The 27703-nt window shown below is 31.1% G+C and overlaps 2 protein-coding genes across 5 annotated transcripts; both read right to left on the reverse strand.

The window, feature by feature from the left end:
* Positions 1–240: 240 nt before the first annotated feature.
* Positions 241–14996, reverse strand: LOC132951889 (uncharacterized). The gene is made up of 5 exons (XM_061023927.1): positions 14718–14996; positions 8349–8469; positions 1290–1484; positions 530–646; positions 241–465 (listed from the first exon to the last, which is right to left on the reverse strand). Exons 2-5 carry the CDS (start codon positions 8457–8459, stop codon positions 391–393), a joined length of 498 nt encoding a protein of 165 aa, XP_060879910.1. The 5' UTR covers positions 8460–8469; positions 14718–14996; the 3' UTR covers positions 241–390.
* A 2283-nt stretch (positions 14997–17279) lies between these two features.
* LOC132952743 (15-hydroxyprostaglandin dehydrogenase [NAD(+)]-like) lies at positions 17280–27703 on the reverse strand. 4 transcript variants are annotated; one of them, XM_061025154.1, is made up of 7 exons: positions 27280–27703; positions 22249–22449; positions 22003–22126; positions 21693–21808; positions 21049–21225; positions 20767–20939; positions 17280–17625 (listed from the first exon to the last, which is right to left on the reverse strand). In XM_061025154.1, the coding sequence occupies exons 2-7, from the start codon at positions 22339–22341 to the stop codon at positions 17523–17525; spliced, it is 786 nt and encodes a 261-aa protein (XP_060881137.1). In that variant the 5' UTR covers positions 22342–22449; positions 27280–27703; the 3' UTR covers positions 17280–17522. The 4 variants fall into 4 exon arrangements, with proteins under 4 accessions (XP_060881137.1, XP_060881139.1, XP_060881138.1 ...); XM_061025156.1 differs by lacking the exon at positions 27280–27703 and adding an exon at positions 23752–23766; XM_061025155.1 differs by lacking the exon at positions 27280–27703 and adding an exon at positions 23510–23526.

Below are 27703 nucleotides of genomic sequence, written 5' to 3' on the forward strand. Positions count from 1 at the left end.
GTTATCACTTAAATGTATAATGATTTGAACAATGCAATTAAAATAAACTTAAGATGCTTAATTTTTCGTTTAACACGAGTACAGATAGCAATAGGGTTTTTATGTCTTAATTTACTTAAAAAATAACACAAACACATTTGGTATAATATAAGTCATAAGCATAGTTAACAAAGTTAATATATAAGTTCTGAGGACATGACCGTATAGAGTTTGATAGACCATAAAAAACAGTCTATCATAATAATGCTTTATAATAATAATTTATTCAATAAATTATATATTTAAGCTGGCTTATATCCTTAATTAATCTGTGCGATTCTTGCTAGTCGTCCATTTTGTTTGTCTATGTGGCTATGCTCCTTGTGTAAAATATTATAATTGACAGGTTGTTCATGGGCCTCTGTATGACCTATAACCCCAGATTGAACTTAGCAGGTAAAATGCTGCCATTATCAATCCCAGAATCTAAACACACAAGTAGTATTTTAGAACAATCAAATTAATTTCCTTATAAGAATAGAATGCTTACTGATGCAATTACAAAATGATTTTGTGAGTTACGGCCACTATTATCATTTGCATCGAGTAATAAGAACACAGATGCCAGCAACAAAAATATAAATCCAGCGCCATGATAAATAAACTCCTGCAAAGACATTGTTTACATTATTCAAATAATTTTTTTAAACAAAACCAACTATTAATTTTATTTTAATTTATTTTCTAATCATTTTAATTTGTATTTCATAAAGCGCACACCAGTACGGTAGTATATATCTTAGAATCTAGAATATTCATTACATTATAGAAGTACCAAATTTGAAATTAGTAATTACCCTGTAAATTAATTCAAAACAATGATAATTAAGAGCAAATATTCAGATTGTGAGATAATTGGATAAAATAAATAGGTAGGTAAGTAGTTAGTGAATGATTAAGTATTTATTACAAAATACATTGTACGATATTACAAAAATTACAAATTACATACTGAAGTTAAACACATAAGACATGTATTTATGTTGAACATTTTATAAACCAATTTAGAACAACACCAACAAATTGAAGTATCTATAATTTATAAATTTAAAATTGCAATTACTTTATTGTGGGAAAAATAACTATTTACTGTCAATTATGTTGCCTAAATAAACGCCTTAATAAATAAATAATTATTTCTAAACTTAATTTACAACAATTTCTTTACGTTCTTCATAATATGAAATAAAATCATGTCCATACTTCCATTTATTATACTAAATTTAATCATTATATATTTATATACTTACAAAATTAGTTTTAGATATGATAGGCCCTGTGGAAATGGATAGCAGACAAGAAATCAGCAACAAAAGACTCGTTAAGAAAAACGCACTGACTGTGCCCAAAAAAAAAAGTTGTGCGTTATGCGTGCCATACACCCAGCAATGACATAAGTTGTCCCTGTTATAAATCAACAGACCCAAGACAATGCCTCCTAAAATCTGAAAAAAACCAAATACATAAGACGTTAGTAGTTAGTTTACTAAAGGTAGGTAGTATAAATATATCAAAACGTTTTAAATTTTTTAATTTAAATATTACCTATTAATTAAAACTAGAGTCTAGACATTTGTTAATATTAGATCCTACCAATAATTGCCAGACACTTCTATTTGTATAATAGTTCATGTATTATACTTAATCCACATATTTTATAAATCTAGTATATTATTGGCTATTGCACATTGACAGTTGTCACCTAACTGAGTATCCGACTGTTTAGCTATTTGGATTTAGGCATTGATATTTTAATTATTACACTATGTATCTATACACTGTAAAAGCCACCATGTTTGACCACATCAATAACTTTTTTTTTTAATTAATATTTTTGAAAATAATTACTACCCTAAAATCTAAATATTTTGAGAGTTAAATGATTAACTTATATTGTTAATACGTACCTACTCAAATATTATATTAAAATAATTATTTTTAGTTATTAAAATTTTACGTACCTACGTTTTAAAGTAGATATAGACAAGAGGGTATGCCGTATGGACGAGGACAAACATAACGAGACACCCTGTATCAATTAGGACTATTATAAATTGTATATTACATCGGTAGATATCAGATATAGATTATATTTCATTACATTTGAAACGGCAATAGGCTATAGTATAATATTGTGTCCTTGGTGTGACACATAAAAAACCCGTCAACCTAAGAAATATTATTTGTTACAACAAATATGCGACCGCCGAGACCCCGAATAGCCGAATCTATTCGATATGTTGAACAAATGGAAACTGGCCACTAAACCACTATAGGCCTATAGGTTAACACGATGTACATCTTATTGTTAATTTGTCGATGGTGTTCTTATAAAAAAAAATGGTTCGTTGATATATTGTGGTTTTCATTCCAAGGATGAAATGAAAACCATTTTCCAGTTCGGTAGTTACATTAAAGCTAGCTGTACACTGTACAGTGTATATTGTGTGTATATAAATCCTGTCTGAAGGGGAGTGTTTGGCGCCACAGCCCTTCCGGCTAACTATAAATACATATATAATATTATCGACAACGCGTATTTCAATAAACATTCGTCCTCGAGACACACCCTGGACACTTGGCCTAAATATACATTAAATTTAACTAAATCCATACGATTGAACAATATAATATTATATTGTATCGAATACAATTTGTTTGTTTCTAATAAAATAATTTATTTTAACTATCTAATGCAATACATTTAATTATTTTATTGTTTTATTTTGATTGGAGTATTAATTTTTTTATTTACAATCTAGTTAACGGTGAAAACCTTCTAGAAAAAAATGATAAATCAAATAAAAATGATATTGTATTATGTATTGTAATCATTAATAGATAAGTATAATAAAGGTTCCTAACATTATCTATGATTAACATGACGAATAACGATTAAAAAAATAACATTCTGACATCATACCTATATAGATAGATATCCGTATAAAGATGATTATTTTAGAATAAATATTTAATATAATATTTAAAAAGGTGGGTAAGTGGATGTCGCTCTGTTGTACAGTAGATTACAAGTGCGTCACTGTAATGGATGGTGTTAAATTTGAATTTAATGATATAACATCATTGTATAAGAAAAACGATTCTGAGCGAAAACGGTCAGTCAGGCTGACTATCAGCCTATGATATTACCAAGTATATTTATGTCCATGAATTTGACCCACCCACTTTCTATGATAAGACCCAAACCAATACCAAAAGTTAGCAAATAGTTAGCAAATAATAGCAAATTTACTATAGAAGTTAGCAAATCATTATTGAGGCAGTTATAAGCATTATTTATTTGGGTGGGCCAAGTTCAGGTAACCCACCCACTTTGTCCGATCGTCTCCAAACAAACGCCGGTAGTTAGCAAACAGTTAGCAAATAATAGCAAATCAATTTTTGAAGTTAGCAAATCAAAATTCTATTTTTGGCCGATTTTAGAAAAAAAAATTCCAGCCCACCCACTTTGTCCGATCGTCTCCAAACAAACGCCGTTAGTTAGCAAACAGTTAGCAAATAATAGCAAATCAATTTTTGAAGTTAGCAAATCAAAATTCTATTTTTGGCCGATTTTAGAAAAAAAAAATTCCAGCCCACCCACTTTGTCCGAACGTCTCCAAACAAACGCCGGTAGTTAGCAAACAGTTAGCAAATAATAGCAAATCAATTTTTGATGTTAGCAAATCAAAATTCTATTTTTGGCCGATTTTAGAAAAAAAAATTCCAGCCCACCCACTTTGTCCGAACGTCTCCAAACAAACGCCGGTAGTTAGCAAACAGTTAGCAAATAATAGCAAATCAATTTTTGATGTTAGCAAATCAAAATTCTATTTTTGGCCGATTTTAGAAAAAAAAATTCCAGCCCACCCACTTTGTCCGAACGTCTCCAAACAAACGCCGGTAGTTAGCAAACAGTTAGCAAATAATAGCAAATCAATTTTTGATGTTAGCAAATCAAAATTCTATTTTTGGCCGATTTTAGAAAAAAAAATTCCAGCCCACCCACTTTGTCCGATCGTCTCCAAACAAACGCCGGTAGTTAGCAAACAGTTAGCAAATAATAGCAAATCAATTTTTGAAGTTAGCAAATCAAAATTCTATTTTTGGCCGATTTTAGAAAAAAAAATTCCAGCCCACCCACTTTGTCCGATCGTCTCCAAACAAACGCCGGTAGTTAGCAAACAGTTAGCAAATAATAGCAAATCAATTTTTGAAGTTAGCAAATCAAAATTCTATTTTTGGCCGATTTTAGAAAAAAAAATTCCAGCCCACCCACTTTGTCCGATCGTCTCCAAACAAACGCCGTTAGTTAGCAAATAGTTAGCGAAATAATAGCAAATTATTAATTATTATTTTTCGCATTACTCTTTTATATTATTTTTAGATTATGAATTACGATAATATCCATAATAAAACTCATATACTCATATACGATATTAGTTATTACTTATTAGGTGTAATTTTTAGTGTTTTATAAAATAGATACGTGTATGAGTATGATTTTTCGTATCCTTGGTGATGTGACAACTTCTAAAATATTCTCAATCTGCTTGAGTAGCGTACATAAGCCTTTTTTATGGGTGGGGGGTTACAAAAATATTTTCATATCTACATTATATGGGATTTGACCATGTTATAAATAGTATAGTTAATACCTACATCACTTTCACGAACTTCATGCCTGTGTATTATTTGGCTGTCATAATATTATATACTAATTAGTGACATAAAGCAAATAAACTTGTTGTGTTATTTTACCACCTCAATCCAAACTAACACTACGACCGGATCATGATCAACCAGTGTTCAATCATCGTGTATGCATCACACTCTGTAGTCTGTGTTTTTTTCACACGATTAATGTCTTCTGGTATCATCACATATCGTGGTTACTGCTAATAAGATGAACACGACAAATGTAAATATATTAACGGACTAAGATATTAATATTAAACAGGATTATGGAACACAAATAATATTTGTTGGGGACTTCAGCACTTCACCACTAGTTTGGATTGAGGTGGTAAAATAACACAACACGTTTACTCATACTCATACTCATACACGTATCTATTTTATAAAACACTAACAATTACACCTAATAAGTAATAACTAATATCGTAAATGAGTATATGAGTTTTATTATGGATACTATCGTAATTCATAATCTAAAAATAATATAAAAGAGTAATGCAAAAATAATAATTAATAATTTGCTATTATTTCGCTAACTATTATAAAATCGGCCAAAAATAGAATTTTGATTTGCTAACTTCAAAAATTGATTTGCTATTATTTGCTAACTGTTTGCTAACTACCGGCGTTTGTTTGGAGACGATCGGACAAAGTGGGTGGGCTGGAATTTTTTTTTCTAAAATCGGCCAAAAATAGAATTTTGATTTGCTAACTTCAAAAATTGATTTGCTATTATTTGCTAACTGTTTGCTAACTACCGGCGTTTGTTTGGAGACGATCGGACAAAGTGGGTGGGCTGGAATTTTTTTTTCTAAAATCGGCCAAAAATAGAATTTTGATTTGCTAACTTCAAAAATTGATTTGCTATTATTTGCTAACTGTTTGCTAACTACCGGCGTTTGTTTGGAGACGATCGGACAAAGTGGGTGGGCTGGAATTTTTTTTTCTAAAATCTGCCAAAAATAGAATTTTGATTTGCTAACTTCAAAAATTGATTTGCTATTATTTGCTAACTGTTTGCTAACTACCGGCGTTTGTTTGGAGACGATCGGACAAAGTGGGTGGGTTACCTGAACTTGGCCCACCCAAATAAATAATGCTTATAACTGCCTCAATAATGATTTGCTAACTTCTATAGTAAATTTGCTATTATTTGCTAACTATTTGCTAACTTTTGGTATTGGTTTGGGTCTTATCATAGAAAGTGGGTGGGTCAAATTCATGGACATAGTATATTTGATGATATTATGAATAAAGTAATTTATAAATAACCTATTTACGTGAAGCCTAAGAGCCTTGTTTTCCATTTACAAACCTTAGCTATAAAAGTTGAACATTTTAAAAATTTTTAACTACAAAATAATTTTTTAAATTATAAATTTGAACTTTAAATGCTTATAAAAAAAATTGTGCCTATGTATTTTTAATATTTTGCAACTGCTATTAGAACGATATATCAGGAGCCTTATATTAATTTTTCACGCTTTTTTACCCAACAAATAAAATGTTATTGATATTTATAGAAAAAAAAACTAAAATAATTTAAAACTGACAATGTCCGTAAACAGCTAAAAAGAGTCAAATTATTTTCAAAATCTTATCGTGTATAGAAAATGCTAATACATTCAGTGAAATTTTTAAGTATCTACAGTTATACGTTTTTTAATTACAATAAAATAAGAAAATCGTTACATGAGATGTCGAGTGAATATCAAATGTTGTAAAAATATGAATTTCAAATGCTCATAAAAATTTAATTTGACTTTCTTGTAGACATTTTTTTTTTAATAAAGGTAGACAAACTTATGGATAATATTGTATTACATTTTCAAATCTTTGATTTAAAAAAAAAAATTTTTATGAATTCTCAACTCAAAATAATTTGCTAATTTTCGTGATTTTTCCGTAATTTGTCAATATTTGAACTTTAAATGCTTATAAATAAAAACTGTGACAAAGGATTTTTAATTTTTTTCATCTGCCTTTGAAACAATAACCTAGGAGCCTTCTATTAAATTTTCAAGCTTTTTTACCCAACAGATAAAATTTTATTGATATTTATAGAAAAAAAACTAAAAAAAAATGGAAACTGAAAATGTCCGTAAACAGCTCAAAATAAGTCAAAATATTTGGAAATGTTACGGTGTATAGGAAATGCAATTATAAACATTCAGTCAAAATTTCATATACCTACGGTTATTTGTTTTAGAGTTGCACCAAAAACCAAAATCGATTTTCTCAAAAACAGATTTTGCGATTTTGATTTCAGACACAAAAAAAAAAAAAAACACATCATTGTAAAATCAATACATTCATCGCTTCGCTCAGAATCTAAAATAATATATTCTGTGTGTTACGAGTCTTTTCTCAACCGTATAACGACAACAACATAAATAAACCCTTATTTCTATATTCTATCATAATTGTTTTTGGTTTCGTAAATTCAACAATAAATATTTTACGATTAATTACCTATTTACAGCGATCTGTTCCCCAGGCGCGTGACATCATCCTACACGATATTTTGGCCTTTTAACCGTTCATTATAGTCGAGGTAATGATAATATTTTTTGCCCGTGCGCGCCCACCCCTGTTTTTGCTATAATTTATTAGGTACCTACCTATAACGTAACAGTTTCGAGGTGTACATAATTTCATGCTCAATACATATTAGGTACAAATGGTGTAATACCGGCTATAACCGGTCGTAGAGCATATTATTAATAATATTGTATACCTACAGCATAATAAATTATAATAAAATGACGTGATTTAAGCATCCGAGTTTTTCTCATTTATTTTGTCTCTACGCGCGTTTTAAGCGTGACGTAAGCGGTGGTATATATAAGTTATATTTATAGAATTCGTCCGATGATCTTAGCGGTTATTGATCACTTTTTTAAAATATTCGTAAAATACGAATGAAAAAAAAAATGTCTACATTGCAAATTGCAATAGGTTCACTCATTATTTTGCTATTGATATATTATATAGTTTTCGAGAGCATATAGGCACATTGATATATTATGACACAAATACACAACCGTTATGTACTTAATATTCGTCTGAACAAATCAAATTATTTGTACAAACTATTATTATAATTTATAATAAGTACTAGGTAGTAACATTTACATATTTGATGGTCGTGCAGGTGGGATTGACTTGCATATTGCACATTTACACACGTCATGAAATAAATATCAGTATTATTTATTAATGAATTATATAATAAAACATTTAGCATGTTAAATATTGGTATTTACCTATCTTCCAATCTACCTACTCAATGTCTTGTTAAACAATGTTTATGTTTTCGTGAGGCTGTTTTTTTTTATCAATTTTACTTTTACTTTCGACCTTGTTTAAACTTGTATAAGTGAAACAATATACTATTTATAGACTATAACAATATTATTGTGTAATTTACAATACTAACTAACTAATAACCATGAACTTAGTTAACTATCTTAAGATTATTAGTAACTAGCACGATTTATTGATAATATCTAGACTCTATAAGTGAATCTATATGTCATAATTTCATAAATATCGCGAATATCGGAAAACTAGGCTCACTTCTACATTAAACTAATATAAACTATACTTACAACTTCGGCTAATTTTAATAACCCAGGCACCGATTTCACATAGCCAGTGTTTAGGATTATAGCAGATGTTGTAGATGTTGTGGTCCTGGTAACTGTCACCGTATGAGACATTTCTCTAGATCTAGAACATTAATATGAATATGTAAGTATATTATGTACGTTTATTTGTGACGTATAACCGACTGACAATCATACAGTATTAATTACACTTAATGTACACATATTTTTTAATAATTTTATCAGTAAAATATCACATGTTTGGGACAAAACAAAATACTCTTACAGTCTTATTTAGCAATAATTTAAAGAATGCTTAATATTGTTCAACTGTAAATATTAAATTAAGTCTACCATGGTTCATAAATAATATTATAAAAATGGACTAAGTATAGCGATTATTATAACACATAAGTATTCATTATCCATAACGAAATTGATGAGTCAATGATGACTAGGTACCAAGTACCTACCTACCTATCCATATTCTATTCATAATATGTTAATATGTTATCAATAATGTATTCTTCTTATAATAACGAATAGATTTTCCATAATATTGAAGCCCTTGAAATCTGAATTCGACAAACAAAAATGTAATATCTAGCAATATAATTTTAATTCTATAACCTATTTCCAGCTGTAATTACATTTAAATGGTATAAAATTGATGTTAATGTTTACAACCCACGTAAGTGTACGTTATTCTCGGCGACGGCGTATCTTACTGAGAACAATTTACTGGGAATGTTAAAATGTATTCATGAATATTAAGAAGGTTTGAAAATGATTACGTCATTCTATATTATAAACTATAAACTCGAGTTTATAGCATTTCATAATTGTATAATAGGCCATTGCCATTTGCCATACACTGTAGCTATCACAATATAAATATTTATTTTATCATATAGAATTTGTCATCTTTTAATTTTAAACACTACGGATATAATTGATCCGTTTTATAAACAGTTATTGAGCTCGACTTAAGATTGTCACTAAATAAAATAAGTAATGACATATAGGACCAAAACAATAAGCATTATTTTTAAGTAAAAAACCATTTTATTAAATTGTATTACGATTCACTTTTTTTGAAACGTTATCGTAGATTTCTATATTCATTCGAATATGGTCATGTATTAGTGGTTCAGTATAACCTATACATAACCGTCATTTGTCTACGTTATTGTGTCACGTTTTTCTCCTCTGTCTTACGTGTTCGTTTTTTTTTGTGTCTGTGTAGGTATATATATATAGCCCGGTAGGTAAATCTAGCTAGGTAACTATATAGGTATACAGGTATGCTGTATAGGTATAGGTTACGTTTGTTATATTATTATTTATTATTTTAACCGCATACACGATCCAGCATGCCTGGATAAAAATATCAGACAATACTACAATAGTGTTTTTTATTCAATGATATTCTTCAAATTAATATTATGTAGGTACAATACGGTTTATAAACAGGGACACACAAAATATTATAAGTTTAAGTGTTGGTAACAGATGCAATACCAATAATGGCGAATAACCTTAAACGCGATGACGACACTTAATACTAAAGCTTGGTTATTAAGTTAGGAGCGTATATATTTATGATAAATATATGTACCTATCACAGTATCACCTTGTACAGTGTAATATGACGTAGGAGTTGAAAGTGCATTTCTCATAATCATTTTGTTTTCGTACAAAAACAAACCAATGTTTATTTTATAAAAATAAGATATTTAAATGTTTTATAATAATATAGCGCCTCACATTTTCGGAGAATTTAAACTATATGTATATATCTACGATAAATTGTTAAGATTATTGTTATAAGACTTGACAAATTACAATTTACAAAAAAATATGACGTAATGAATACATTTTCAGAAAATTTTAAATGTTGATGATATATACAATGAGATACGATGTATCTAGTTCTAAAACACCAAAAAAATATAACATACATAGATAATATGTATAGGTAATATTAATGCAACTAAAGGGACAATGTCTAATTAACATATTATAATATTATTAAGAATAGTTATACAGTGCACGAAAGTAATTTATATGGGTACTTTACTATTTGTTTAAGGTTCAAGCTATTAATTATGGCTGTAGGTATAGTGTTATATGAGTACTAAAATATGCTGTATTATAGATATATACACACAGGGACAGGGTGATATTTTTAACATAAAAACTCACTGGGTATACCCAGTCAACTTTTAACGCAATGTTTATATACTATATAATATATAGGTCATTCTAATTAGATATTATGTGCAAAACACTTGGTACTCACATTAAAGGACATTTTTATATTGATTTGTAGTGAATGTTTGATGTTTTTATATTTTTTTTTTTAATGGCGTTTAGCGATAGGTACTTATATGTTTTTAATTTTATATTCTGAAAAAGAATATTTTTCTGAAAATGTGAGTGTATAAATATTAAATATTAATTTTTAATTATTAAATCAATAGTTTACCTATTATTTATACACATTTAATGTTTTGGATGTGTATACCGACCTAAAAAGACGTTCGTCGTGTTTGTGGTAGTAAAGGGATACCCCTCGAATTTTCGTGCCATTTCACTGCAAAAACTTTAAACGCTATTATAAATAATAAATTATGGTATTGGCTCAATAATCAATATTTCTCATTAACATGAATATTGAACATTACTATCCAGAAAAGAAATTCGCTTCAAAGTTAAAAATATGGCCGGTTGCCATACAAAAAATATAAAAATTTAAAAAAAACCTCTTTGATAAATAAAAAAAAATGTTCACAAATTTGATTTTTTTGAAAACATGTGATATTATAAATAGACAAATAGTATTAAATTAATCATATAATATAAAGTAATTTTATCAAAAACATGACATTTGAATGTTTTTCGTTGAAAAAAATTCCTTAATATAATTTTGTAAATAGTATGTAATTAAACATGACATTTAAATTGGTATTCATGACAGTTTAGTTGGAAAAAATAGATCCACATGATTAAATTAAATTTATTCGTCGGTTAGTTCGTAAACGATTGCCAATATTATATCTATGTTATCCGTCAATAAAATAAATAATAAATAAAATTGTTGAAACTAATTTAAGATATTATCATGGTTTTATTTTATTTTAAATAGCATTTTATAGACGCTGGACAACCATTTTGCATAAAATTATAATTTAATAATAATTCTCACTTTAAAATGTTATTTATTACAACTTAATGATTGCTTATTTTATTTTGTCTGACATTGACAAAATAATAAAACGAAGTCTTATCGAACTGTGGCCTGTGTAGTTATTAATATTTATTATCCTAGTGCCGATATTATATTATTATTTTCATTCATGTCACGCTGTCATAATACAATATATATAATTTTGCATTATTGTTCACGCGAAGACGTGTACACTTATTTTCTAAAATTAATTATCATGTGAACGCAGTCAAATAAAATGAATCAATAGTACAAGAATTGGAATAAAACACAATTCATTTATAGAAAAAAATGTACAATTTACTTTAAAAAACAGTTAAATATTATATAGATTGTAGAGAAATTTAATGACGGGACCTAACATACTATAACAAACACATAAATTATTTTAACGAATAGGCAGACATGAGAATAGGGGGTTATTGTGACTATGTAAGTGACTTGTGAATTCTCATTTCTCACTGATAATCCTTGAAACTATATAGAACATTACAACTATGTACAACCATGGAAACTTCAATAATAAACTATTGATAAAAAAAATTGTACACAGTAAAAAATATCAACGAATCGCCAGCTATATTACAATAATAATATAAGTTACTGATTATTAAAAATGAATTGTGTTCATGCTGCATATTGTTCTACAGATGTTTTATTATATTCTATTATACTAAATTGATTAAATCAATTACTTATTGTTCATTGATTTTTACATAGAATCGAGTTTGAAAAACATCTGTGTCTGTAGGGCCCTGTACCATTTATTATTTAACGGTTAACATACCTAATGTATTTAACGAAAAAATAAACCGTTAGCGTATTAGGCTTGCCTTGTTGTACTATATATACGTCGAAGTAATGATATTTATTATTTATGGTACCTACCAATATCATCTATAAGCACTGAATATATCTCCATATTATCTAATTTACCATTTAGTCTTTAAACAAATATTTGAACCAAAGAAATCAATAAAAGCTCTTGAGTCGTGATATTAAATGTCATGGTATTACATATTAATGCAAAGACCAATAAGGATTTAATACATTATCTCATAACTATTTATGGAGACATCGAGTTAGGAATCTCCAAATTGGCATATTATCTAATTCCAAATTGTTGTGTCTATGAACAAATAGTTGAATCAAATAAATAAATAACGGCTCGTGACTCGTGAGTCATGATATTAAATATGATTCAGTATTTTCAACAATTTATCAAGTTATTAGTGATTAACACAATATACCACGCTTATATAATATTATTATGTACACAATAACAGTCATAATTGAAATCTTAAATTGACAGCTGTTGCATACGCTTAATGAAATCGATATTATAAATGTCGTGCTCATTGCCAGTATTCAAATGTAGCTGGAATTTCAAAGCAATAAACTATAAAACCATCGATGAAAATAAATAAATCGTTAATATTATCAAAGATCAAATTTAATTACTTGAGAAAAATAATAAAAAATTTTACAAAATTAATCCATGCATAAGGAGTGTACTTCTCTAAATGAATATAATATAGACATAATATAGTGTAATATTATATTATAATGGATCGTTATATTATATTATACATAATCTATAGTAGGTATAGGTACCTAGTCGGGCTAGTCTATATGTGATACGTTTGTGTAATTGTTTTTATAGACAACATTTTGTATATAGGTACCATAGGTAAAAATTAAAACATGTTATTAAATGTCGTTCTTATTCAAACAACTTTGAGGATCGTAATAATATATTATGTATACAACCCATAACTGCCGTCAGGGATGTGTTATTTTTGATTAGTTGCGTATAAAAATAAAAATCAGTATTTTTTTATATAGGTGCCTAAAGTCTAATCCCGTCACAACTCATAGGGAATATTATAATTATTATAAACCGTTGAAAGGTGGAATAGGTACTTCTTCTGAAAGAATCAAAACACGTACCATGATATACAATATATTAGACGATAACGGTACTGTACGTTCCGATTAGTAGGTATATAGTTGATAATAAAATTATATACAAAATACATATAGGCCAGATTCGCAGGAACTGGGTCAATAGGAGGATACTATATTTAGATGATGCTTGCAGCGGAATGCTATCATATGAACGACTATATATATATTTTAATTTTAATATTTTAATACGTATAAAGTTTTATGTAAAATGGCGGGTATCCAAGGCAAAAAGTTTTGGAATATGTCCATGGTAACCATGAACTCAACGCCTCTTTTAACTTTAAAAATATTGACAAAGTTTTAATTACAATGCATTCATTGACGCGGTATTTAAGCACAATATATAAACACAACCCTATAAACCGTACCAAGAAATTAGTTCTCTGCAAAATGATATTAAATTAAATTTTTTTATCTAGCGTATGTTTTACGCTTTTACATTATAGCGACGAACATTTAATTTATAATATTATATTAGTCACGGGTTGAAAATTAATTACATTATCTTTACCGCTGATTTCTATTATAATATACCAACATGTGTGCATTCATTTGTTGTTGGTAGGTATCTAAAAGTATGATGTATATTCTCTAGTCACTTGTTTTCAATTAAATTATATTGTTATTACTTGTTTTTCCATAGCAAAATACTATCATTTAACTTCCATGCAATTATTTATTTTCATTTGAACAGAAAAATACTTGATTTATGGCTTGTGTAACACCAGAAAATGGTTTTGAATCGTTTTCTTGACAAGCATGACTTGTACACGAAGATATCTTCAATATATTAGTAAAAATAATATCTAAATACTTACTGTTGTGAATTAGTGCTGGAGTTGAATTACGATAAAAACGAATTATTTTAACGATTGTAATTAAGCATCTTATACGATCATATAAGCATGACAATACCCATGTAGACATATAGAACCCTTAAAAACTGAAAGACGTTAAGTATAATGTGTTGTGTACTTTTAATAGGAACTATTATATATATAGGTCGCCAGGTCGGAGATGCGTATACCTAAATTGGTATCGTTATGTCTACATTTTATTAACACTTCTGATTAAAACAACACATTTACACATTATATATTTTATACATTTATTATAATAATATTACTGTATTAGCAGCGGTAGGCATAACATGTTCTGCGTGTAAAATATCTTACCTATAATATATTTATAGAGCGATAGTTGAAATCACAATATTATTCAATATCTATACGACCGTGTTGATGTATATTGTGTTAACTGTGCAGTCGTGTCGCAGTGCACTTTGGAATTATTATTGCTACCGTGTTGTTATTATACGACGACCACGAGACAAATGAATAATAATGATAAAATAAAAAAAAACAATCGATCGATCGACTTTTCCGAGTGGCAACGAGCGCGCAAACTTGCGTGATTGACGTCCAAGCGTTTACTGCGAGGAGAATACAGTCGCGAACGTCGGACACGGCGCGCGTACGGTGACCATAAAATTCCACTCTTTCCAACGCCCACCGGGCTTTTAAACCCGAACTTGTATATTCTGTACAGGCGACCGTCACACCGGACATAATATAATAATACGATATTATTATTCTTCTGTGCGAAGAAAAAAAAACACTCCCCGTCGAGAAAGTTTTTTTTTAATTTTACCGACAGAGAAAACTACCGTTCCGATAACGGACGACGATCGTATTATTATTATTATTATATATAATGTATCGCTTATATAATATTACGATATTATGTACCTACACCTGCACTATATATGTATATGCAGCGGATATACGCGAGACGTCGTGTAATTGTATTTATGTGATCACGTGTGGGGGGGTATCATGTCTTTTCAATAACTTTATTACATCTCGTCCACTCGAAAGCTGACGAGGGTCGCTTGGCGTACATCAATCGTAATCGTGTCATGTATGTGTACACGTTATATTATTATTGTAGTGTTATAACACGGATGTATTTATAATGTTGTTATGGTGCACGTGCCAACGGTGTATATGCAGATTTGGATTTGAGCGGAGTTAAACTGATTTATATTGAGCTTGCGAAATGTCTCGTTGTTCTTATACATTTTGAACCGACGATTGATAGGACGTATCCCCCCCCCCCCCCCCATTTGAAGTGTCCATCTTACGAGCTACAAGTGCGCGTGGCACGGTAGATTAACCACTCAACAGATTTGTCAGAACCGTTTTTAAAATATATTTTCATTTTGAACCGAAAAATTGTGAGCAATATAATATAGATAGGTACAATTTTAATATTGTACACGCTATTACTACTCGCGGCGTCAAAATTAAAATATCGAAAAACGCTTTCAACAAACCGCACACAGTATGCTGCTATAAACGTTTGGGTTTGATATTAAATATATATAGGTCAACCCATTCTGTACAACGTCAAAACCAACGAAGCTAAACGTGAACACTTACTGCCGACCGTAAATTCGCCACATGTCGCGCACTTGCAAGACGGAGACGACAAATACGGGTAGGACGTCCTCATAACTTGACATTTAATCGATGTAGCTATAGCTACTGCTGCAGATGCCGATCAATATAGTATAGTAATATCATCGAATCGATTGAAATATCACCAAACCCATATAATTACCCCCGCCAGCAGTTTCCTGTAGCACACCGAATAGGACTGAGAAAGACTTTACTTCGCCGAAGAAAAGTTACATTATAATAATGTGTAATTATGTAAATAATATAATATAATATGGTAAAGTATTATTGATTCTTTAGACATGTGAGTAAAAAAAATAATTCGCATATTCCGAGACGGCCGGCGCGACGACATTCGTCAATCTATGTGTATAAGTACCTATATCTATTACAGCTAAAAATTTAAAAAAAATATTTTTATTTGTTATTTACGAGAGATTTGTATACCACATTCCCACAAACCAATGCTTTTCAACCACTTGGGCTCGGCACATAATGTACGTCATATTGCCATCATGTTAGTCATGTCCTGTTCAATCGTTTTGTTAATTATCGAATAGGTACCTATCTATTTCATTATAAATATTTTTTACTATTAAACTGATCTTATATTTATTTATATTTTTTTGTGAATTGTTCTAGTTCACTATAATAATAATCTATTATTAATCTCATCTGTTATTAGTTAATGTTTCTATTTTGTTTCGTACTAAATCTAAGATTGTAATATTATTATAATATATTTACTGTAGTAGGTACTAGGTAGGTACTTCAGCAGTTGAGCCCTCATGAGAGCGTTCACATCATTATAAATAAATATAAATAATAATAATTCATTATTCGTAAGTCCTAACACGCATTCCTTTTAGTACAACAGACTATTATAATATTAATAAGTAGGTATAAGAAATATTTTCCATCAATAAACTCCTTTGATTCTTGAATCAATGAAGAAATATAATTTCGCTGATTTACTGTTAATATTCTTCTCAAAAGTACTGCTGTATTGATAGCACAATCGCACTTCATGGCCTACCTAAAACTTACTAGATTACCCACATTCCAATTTAACGGTGATAACATTTTATCTTGGTCAACAAATATAAAATATCTTGCCATCTTGGAGTTATTCCAGATATAAACCAACTAGGACCCGCACATTTTTTAAAAGTCGAAACTACAGCAAAATTATCACTAGATAAGCCATTCTGGCTCAATATTGTTCATATCACAAGGTGTCTAGACGTCCAATTATACGTATATAAAGAATTGAACAAATAACATTTGTATAGTTTTACTTATTTTACTTATTTCGCTTACTTCAAAGACAAAATAAATATATATGGTACAAATATACAATTATAATTTACACCAACTTGAATTTCCTTTACCTCAATAATACAAAATAAAAAGTACTGACTTAAATTAAAAACCTTAGATACAACGTTTTTTTTTTTCTATCGTTATTGAGACAATAAATACAATAATAGTACTATTATTATTGAATATTTCTGTTACTTATTATTCAACTAGTCGTGGTGGTTTGTTGTCTTCGACAATCCAAGTTTCTCCAGTTTTTCCATGTTCCAAAATTGTAATCAAAGCGTTCCCAACATTGTCTGGCCTAGTGGATAAATTCACAAAAGAAATATTATTATTGTCATCGGTACTCAAGCAACATTGCGCTATGTGCATAATAACTATACAAATTTATCATATTTATGGATTTTTGTTTTATCCATGTACACCAGATAAATATTTATAGCATATATGTGTGGTGTATTAACTATTAAGTAAATAATAAGGATATATAATTAGGTAGGTACTTTAGTATTTTTAGGTACTTTGTGGACACATAATATAGTCGTACTTGACATGAAATCGTTGGTTTCAATGGCAATGGTTACATTTTCATCGATTCTCGATAGTCATGAGGACTTGAACCACTTAAGTTTTGGTATTTACTAAGGCTGTTTTTTTTTGTTTACCAATTAAATAAAATAGTAAAAAACCTACACATGAGGTACGGAAAAACATCACTGAAAACTTTGACGATTGTCGATTACATTAATTATAGGTACATGTAAATGTATTATTTTTAGCATATCAGCATAATATGACTATATGAGTACCACCTACTATCACGTCATACCTATAAATTATAATGATAGGTAGGTATTAAGTTTCAAAATTAAGTTATTAAAATAAAAATGTGTATATTGAGACAGTGTGACACACTGGCACTGTGTAGGTACCTTATTACGTAAAACATAATTTTAAATTATAGCTTCGAAAAATGTATGAAAGTCCGCCCTTAGTTCGACATTTCAGTGGCTTTTTCAGTATTCAGTAATTCAAAGTGTGTCGTATACGCAAAATGTAGGCAACTGTATTGCTGTGCCCTACGAAATATCAGCATAATATTATGCATAGTAGTTTGTGTCATTCCTCGGCAATGGTGAATGTGAATGACCATTGACCATTACAATTAATACTACAAGCCACAATTACGACAAATCAATCAAACACGAAATAATTGTCAAATTGTGGTCCATAATAATAGAGTCACAATCCTATTGGTCTATGCACTGCTTATACTACTATAGCATTTAGGTATAAATAATAATTAATATACGTATATGTTATTATATAATTAGTCTAGAGTTAGGATGTTGATGGCCTAAAAACTACATAAAAACTAACTCAAAAAATAACCAAAATAAATCTACTTAAATAAATGAAAACAATTTAATTTTTTTATTAGAGATTTGGGTGTGGTACTTAATGGATGTCAGAGTAATTAAAAATATGAATTGTAATATTAATAGACAATAGTGTGAATTTCAATTTTAAGAATTATATAAAATTATCAAAATGTATATGATCGGCGAAAAATCACTTTTTTATTTTAAAATATTATGTATAACACGCAAACGGTAAATCTTATGGGTACGCGATAAAATTAATCACAACAAAAACCCCACATTAATAATAATACAATTATTTTTTTGAATATTATATAATTTTTCTTAAAAATATAAATTTTGAGAAAAATGCCCCCACGTTGACATTATAAAAAACTACAATCAATTACCTACAAAACGTTTAACTGAGATAGCATTGATGTATAGAGAAAAAACAAAGGAAAACACGCAAAAGTCATCAACATTCTAACTCTAAATTTATTACATTATATGATATAGACTATTATACATTTAAACGTATCGATACGAACGTGTTGGTGGCGGTGTTCGTATACGGTGACACGCAAACCATATCAAGTTGAACCTTAGAGTAATAAAACCCCATCAAAACGATAATGGCGAGTATACTTTTCGGCGCTATGTTATATTATTAACCGCCAGATGGCATTATGTATATGTCAATAGTTTGGGAACTCGTCAGTGTTATACGACACTATGTAATGTAGGTACGTACTACGTATAATATTACTTGAATCACTGTATACATATTTGCACAAACGTCAAACACTCAAACAGTCAAACAGTTAGTAGGTATAACGGTATAAGTATTAAGTAATAAATACAATAATAATATTATGATGTTCATTGTGCAATTTAGTGCAAACATTTTGAATGGTATTAACTGCAACAGTCTCATATTACTGTGAGTAGCATGAAATTCGTGATAATATGCAGTGAAAAGTTTCTAATGTTGACAGTATATTTTACACTATTATTTTAACGAATTACAATATGAAATAAAATGTTTTTTAATCAGGTATCATATTAATATTTAACTTTGAAATTTTTTCTATGGCTGTCAACAATTTAAGTTATATGGAACTACGGTCTACGGTTAAGAACACGGTAGGTATTCGATAATTTAAATATAATATATTATATAAAACAAACATAATATAATATTATGTATGTGTAATTATGATTAAAAAACTCAACACTTAAATACAACCTAAATATTTTTATGCTTAGAATTTTTTTTATTTTGACCCTCTACAGTTGTATATTATGCCAACTAGATTAACTTTCCTGTCAGAAAAGTTATCAAAATTGTTGATTTAACTATTTTTTCTGCTCAAAAAGGCGCAAGTGACATTACACAAAAAAATCTAATAAAAAAAACACATCATTATTTCAAGTCAATACATTCATCGCTCCGCTCAGAATTTAAAACATGTGTATGATCATATTATATTTATTTAAATAAAAACGGTGTAGTCCCCCACGTGTTTGCGTGCTGTACTAAAAATATGTATGAAACACAAAAATTGACTGACAAAAATAGGACCTCTATACTGCCATTTATAGTGCTAACTGTGAAGTATTATTAATATAATGTTAGATGGCTGTATCGAATAAAGATACTCGTTTGATTCGTTTGTATAGTTCGCACACCCAATAAAACCCCTTTCCGGGAACGACGCGCATAATGTACTATAAACATTTATTATTAACATGCGCAACTCTAGCTGCTCCCCGGGGACTAAAAGCATCCGATCTCGTGATGGTTAAAAAAAAATTTGGCACATTTTTATAAACACAATATTTGTATGACCATAGATATTTACGATGTAGCCTGTATATATATAATATTATAATGTAAACAAACTGTGACACACTGACACGGTTACGTAGTTGATTTAAAAACTTTAGGAAGTTGTCCGTATCATTCGTCAAAATATTCTAAATCAGTTCTCGGTTGCGTGCAAAGATTTCAGAAACAATAAAGGTAGATAAACTTAGTTGTGTACAGCACCACACATTGAAATAAAAGTATTACTTACTTTTGAATTTTCGTACTCTGTTGATTATTTTTTAAATCTTCGACATTCTCGACACGTTGTTCGTTTTCGTGCGGCGTTTCGTTTTTACAGACCGACCTTACACAATTAGTGGCAGCAAACTCCGGGCACAAGGTAATGATTTTAACGCCATGCCGACTGAAATGATTTTTTCCCTTCAGAGTTCGAACATAGAAACAAAATCACTAATTATATTATGAGACACGTATCGTGGTAAATAGTATAAACAGTAATATCAATATTATGAAATGCAGATACACGTACTCCAAAACTTTTCGTAAATTCCATCAAATATTTTTTCGTAGACAGGTACATGGGATTACAATGATAATTGTCGCTGAAAGCCAACAAGGAAGACGTCTGTATTACCGTTCCGCCACTACCTCCATTGGGAATTCCCATGTACTTAATCGCCAGTAATGTACCTCTGACGACTCCGCCCTAGAAGCGAACACAATGTTATGTGGATACACACCGAGACACCGACCATGATAACAATATAAGCCTTAAAGTAATATTATGTCACTTCCTAGTGCGGTAAATAGTAGTTGTAAAAGCCCTCAGGATTAAATGTATAATTGTCTTATCGATCGGACCTACCAACAGGTAGATGGGCAGACACGGTTTAGTGTTTTTTCCGTGTGTCACTTTGGTGTATTTAGGTACTTTGTATACATTGAGTACTCGGGGAAAATCCAACAATTTCCCGTTGCAGTAGTAATATCAACATATGTTGTCTCGATAAATATTTACGTTTCATAAACTTGTCAAAATAAATAAGTAGGTAGGTATAGCGGTTGCGTAAACATAATAATAATATATATACCTAGTCAACATAGTATTATACCAAAAAATAAATATGTACCGATGCACACAATCAAACACGTTAAATTACCACTTGAACTCACGTAATTAATTTTGACTGTGGCAGACCATTTTCGTTCAATTGAATTGTCGAAAACGCCAGCGTTGTTAATAACAATGTCCAATCGACCAAAATGTTTGATACACGTTTTAAAAGCATCTAAAACATATTATTTATTATAAGTCATACATTTTCAACAACAAAAATATGTATTGTTTTGTGGTTCTCAAAACATTCCAAACACTATCACGCGAATATCACGTATTACAGTATTTGAAAACGATTTTTACGTAAAATCTATTAAATTAAACTAATAATATTTTGTCACGGAAAAAAAAAATCGATCTTCTCACTTTCGAATTCGTCTTTATTAGTGACATCGCATTTGGTCGAGAATATATTGATGTTTTGGAACTCATTTAGAAACTGATGTGCTATAGCTTGACATTCGTCGACATTGACATCACAGAGTAACACCTAAATTCAATGTGTTATATTTTTTAATACAATGCATAATATATGGAATAATATGAATTAATGTGAAAAACTGAGCACGATATAATATATAAATATAATTTGTCAACTTTCGATTTGCCTACCTTAACTCTGTTCAGAAGTAAACATTTTACGTAAGCGTACCCAATATCCGATGCTGCACCGGTCACCAAGGCCACTTGATTTTCCAGGCGCATAATATTATTTTGTCTCCACGAATTTAAATTATTATATTATTCTCTGCAACGCGAACATCACAATCGTACAGACTTCGCGTAGTGTGTGCCAACTGCTCAATAACCGCACTGGGACAACAGAATAATGATAACGATGTTCAGACTTTATGAAATTTCTTAATAATATCACATGGCTTATCCGCGGAATGATAACGAGCACAATAATATGACTATTACAACTACGGGTTTCCAGTCCGTCTACGATGGTTTACGGGGACGTCTATCAAAGGTCATAGTTGCCGAGAGATTATAAAGGTATATATTATATATATACCTATACAATAAAAGCGCCAACTAATACATAATATATATATATAGGCAGGTACCTATACCGCAGTGGTTATCTGGTATTGGTATATTGCCCATTAAATGTGCAGTGCATCGCGGTAAATCTAGGAACTCGGCCGTCAGAAACGTACATCGATATTATTTTTAAAGCGTGTGGACATGTTTTGTATTCTATAGTATATTATACTACTATATGCTTTCTTTATCAGACAAATATTTTTATTTTTCGAGTACCCACACGTACCAATGCTACGGCGTGCGACTACACTATATAATGTACGCCGAGACCAAGGTAGATGATTTTTTTATTGACATTCATTAGTGATTGGGGGGGGGGGAAGGTCGATATTGGCCGGGTTCAGGTGGTTATTGGTATTTCCATATTGTTATATCACGATGTTATAGTCTCAACAGTGCATCCCGCGAGGCCATGGTGTAAATGTTGCGATCGATCAAAGCTCTTCGGTAAAATGACCCATTAGTCATTTATCTATCTAATCTCAAAAAAGTATTGCGCGGTAATTTAAGACGTAGACGTCTGTGTTATTTTAAATAGATCTGTACCTTATGTGTATGTATAAAAATGTTGTTTAATTGATCGAATGTAAATAATAATATGTTTGATAGGCATGATATATTGCGCTAAGTATATTGTATCTAAAATAAACGAACCGAAAATAAAACTTCGCACTGTGTAGAGTTCAAATAATTTCTGCGAACTGTGCAAAAATATGGAATGCCATCATTAGCCGTACAGTGCTAGCTTAGCAGCGTAAGTAAATAAATTATAGATTATAAGACTTAATATTCTAGTACCTATACATATTTCGTCAATACTTACATTATTGTTATCGAAATCGTCTCAAGGACGTGAATTAATCAAGTAAATATGTAATAATAATAATAATAATAATAAAAATTAATAAAACACTGATAAAGACTGCACGAGCGGCGTGAGCTATAGAGGTGTACAAACGGAATTTGATATCCGAGTGTAAAACTGTAAACCAACGGCAAAATTACATTTTAAAATTAAAACAGGTGTACGGGTAATAATAATATGATGGTATTGATACAACTCACAATAATTATTATTATTCCGCGCCCAACGATTATGTGCGACGTTGCCGACTATGATATTATTATGATTCCAAAATAATTATCTACGCCTTTCGGAACGCGGCGGCGGTTTTCGTTTTTCTGAAGTACGAGTACTTGGCTGAAGACGTGACGTAATCGTGTTGGACCGAGCGCGGTAATATTGTTAAAAGTAACCAGGTAACCCTTCTGCCCTGTGCACGGTTAGTGGACAAATAAACACGAAGTGAAATCGAAACAACTTGACGTTTTCAAACCATTGCAGCTGCAGATGAAAGTCGGCGCGAACGGCGTTAGTATAGGTGCATGTCGGTTCGCAGGAATTATCGAACAGTTTACTCTGTGAGCAACGGAGTCATAAATCGCCATCGGTGAACACGGAAAATAGTCGACAACGAGACGAAGATCTACGGTCGGCCGAATTTGAGGCGCGCCGGTGCAATGACCAGTTAAGTCGATATTTTTCGAAAACTCGTTTTTAGCACAGACGTGTCGAGAAATAAATCGCCTGTCGATTGGCGCACGAACCAGATACGTCCGATCGTTATTATTATTGGAGATGATATGGCTGTAAGACTATTTTTAATCATTTTTAGGTTGCGATAACCCGGTATGTCCGGCTGACGTACCTAGGTATCCGTAATAAAATTATATAGGTATATTATAGTACCTGCCTACTTTTTTATTTTTCATTTGGGCGCACAATCCAAATACGTCCGGACGTAACGTGTCAATGCTCCTACAACAATTTTAGATGATAATATTATGTAATATTCTATCCGGTGCAGTAAACAGGTATAAAAAAGATGGGGGGGGGGACGGAGTGGCCGAGCGGACTAAGGCGTCGGCTGCGACGCAGTCGACCCGAGTTCGATTCCTAGGCCATGGGCGGCATTTTTCTTCGGACAAGTCACGGTGTCCGGAGAACAAGTGTCGCCATCCCCCACCCGGGCATGGCAGATACCTACGGGTGCCCAATCAAAAATTCTGCCAAACTAAACACACACGTGTTCCTCTCCCTACCGACTTGATAACCTACAGTAAAAAACCAAAAATAGCCAATGGCCTCACCTGCCGGGCTCAAAATCAATAAAAAAAAAAGATGGTTTTTTTTTAATTTCCTATAGCAAAACCAATAATATGTAAATGATACATGTATTATAGGTATAGTCGTGATTTAACATATATTATCTTAAATCGTGGGTATAGTTTATACCATTGCAGCTAGTGTAAGTTGGACTAGTTTTTGTTTTTGTCTTTGAATGGTACCACTGTCTAGCTACAATGAATTTTTCTAGATTATTTGCTTTCTGGTCGGTTGCAATAACCGGGCATGTCCAAAATCGAAATTGGACACACCCGGACACCCGGTTATTGCAACTGTTGAAAATGTATTTATAACATTTTTTTAGTTTTTATAAACTATTATAATCATGAATTGTCGTGAATTCATGAATACCGTTGAACACCAAACGAAATTATTTTATTATAGGTATGTATTATTTTTACACGTGACTTACACTCCAGTTGACCGATGATGACAATGATGACATCGAGCGTAACAGACATGCTGGTATAGGACAGAGGCAGTCGCTGGTAAACGGATTTGGTCGTCCGGAGTTCTGGACCTTATTTTTATTCTATTTGATTCCGGAGTAATCCCAATACTATATTTCGGATATATTTATATTGTTCACCGACTATAATTATGTATTGGTTTATTGTGAATTGTGCACTACTCTAGGGCAACTCCGGAAATAGGGCGACACCGAGATGGTAAATGTATAAAAAAAAAAGTGAAATTATCAATTTTGAATTGATTCTAAAAAAAAATACCTCCAAAAACTGTATAATAGTTTTTATTATATTTTGGAGATAATGTTTGCCTGTTGGATGAGCCGTTTACTGTCGTGTCGTTGGAAATGGTTACGGTCGGGCGGGCTCATAATAATATTACATTGTGTGCATTTCACAGTACAATATTATTATTATGCGACCATGTCTCGTGGTTATAGCTGAAAAATTGTTCGTCGTCACTCGACGTTCCATTGCACAAAAACTGTTGTATATACCTAGGTTCTATTAACTTTTGGTTCAACGGTTCAATATACATCTGCAAACTTAATAATGTGAATTTGTTTCGCGTAGAGGTTTTTTTTTCTTTTACGGACATACCAATAAATTATAACAATATTATGAAGTTAACGGGACTATAATCTAATAACGAGTAAAAAGCGTTCAAAGTTTGTCGGGACAAGGAGACACGTTGCTATAAAAAAAGGATAATCCAGTTTTAAAGGAGACTTATAAGGTCACCGTATTTGGGTAGTCGATAGATCACTTAGGTCTAGAAACTCGAGATTCGGAGAAACAAAAATACTACAAAAAGTCACTCGGTAACGGCATCGGGATACCGCTTTGTATGCACATGTGTAGATTTGTGCAGACTTTACAAGGAGTCGTCTCGTATATCACCAATTTTTTTTATGTTTTTGACCCAACCTAATGTCACCATCAAACCACTAAAATATAATTGTTTCCCGTATCGATATTATTATGTATAATAAAAATATAGATTTGTAATTTATTGTCATGGGTGTAATATAATGAATGTAAATGAGCCAGAAAGTTTACGGCACCGTCGAGTAACAATTTTGCCAAAAAAAATTTCCAAAAATGTTTGTTCTAACTAGGAAAGGGATATTGAAAATAGTTTTAAAACGTATGTTACTCGGATTTTTAAAAGGAAGGAACTTATTGTGACGTCTCAAATTGGCAACTGCGCTATTCTATTTATTTAAATAGGGCTACGTTGATAGAAAAAACATTTGGAAAATGTTACTTTTTTCGATTTTAGGTGTTGGTGACACACCTGTTGATGATTTTTTTAATGCAAAATTTACTTTTTTAGAATCTGAGCGCAGCGAGGAAGCTAGTGGTTTTACAATAGTGTTTATTTTTATGTTTTTATTTTTGTGGTGGAAAAAAATTTTCTAAGTTTTGCTTACGTACAATTGTTCAAAACCTTAACACATATTATTATTGGTAAATGAAAATAATAAGTTTGACATTTTTTTTTTTTGGATATTACTTATCACTTATCAGTTGATAAGCAATAATATTACACCATAATATTTAGCATAAGATTACGAGTTCAGTGTTGATAAAATGAGAACCACTAACACTCTACACAACCAATATGTATCAAGTATAATAATGATAATGTTTCGTGAGATTTATTAACGCAATAATGACCAACCTACACGACTTCTACGCGCGTGGTACACTGTTTTGTACATTTGTCAACCTCTTTCAACTTTCAAGTCTCGAGTCTATAACACGGCATGCTATTGGACAAACACCGACACGATTTCTATATTATAACCCGCGACCTGTACTTACTCTGCGTTCGAGATATAGCCACAGGTGCTCCCGGGTACGAAATGAAAGAGGCAGTCAAAAGAAGAACACGCAGCAAATAGTGCCAAAATAACAATATTATAATAATATTACCAGTACGCGGTCGCCGGTCACCGGTTGGCCCGGCACTTTGTCATCGTCTCGCGCCGCCGGTTAGCCGTACGTCGTAACAATACGGCAGCCAGTGCTAGCCGACGATTTGCACGAACACGGCGGCACTCGCGGTAGTTCCGTCGCGACTAATATTGCTGGTGGACAGCAAGAACAGGTTCCGGATCCGGCCGACGACGTCACATCGAATACCAACCCGGCCACGCGGTGCCAGGGTCGATCGGAATAAGTGAACACCCGTGAACAACAGAGAGGCTGGGCGATCCGCTCGACCAACGGCTACGACACCCGTCCTGCACGGTGGACTCGTGTGATTTCAAGTGATAATATTACGTTCGAACGCTGTTGATTATTTTGTGTTTGCCGGCAGCGGTGCAACAATTTTCGGAGGGGTTTATAATATTAT

Source organism: Metopolophium dirhodum, chromosome 9 (genome assembly GCF_019925205.1).
Source record: "Metopolophium dirhodum isolate CAU chromosome 9, ASM1992520v1, whole genome shotgun sequence".
In the NCBI taxonomy this organism is placed as follows: Eukaryota; Metazoa; Arthropoda; class Insecta; order Hemiptera; family Aphididae; genus Metopolophium; species Metopolophium dirhodum.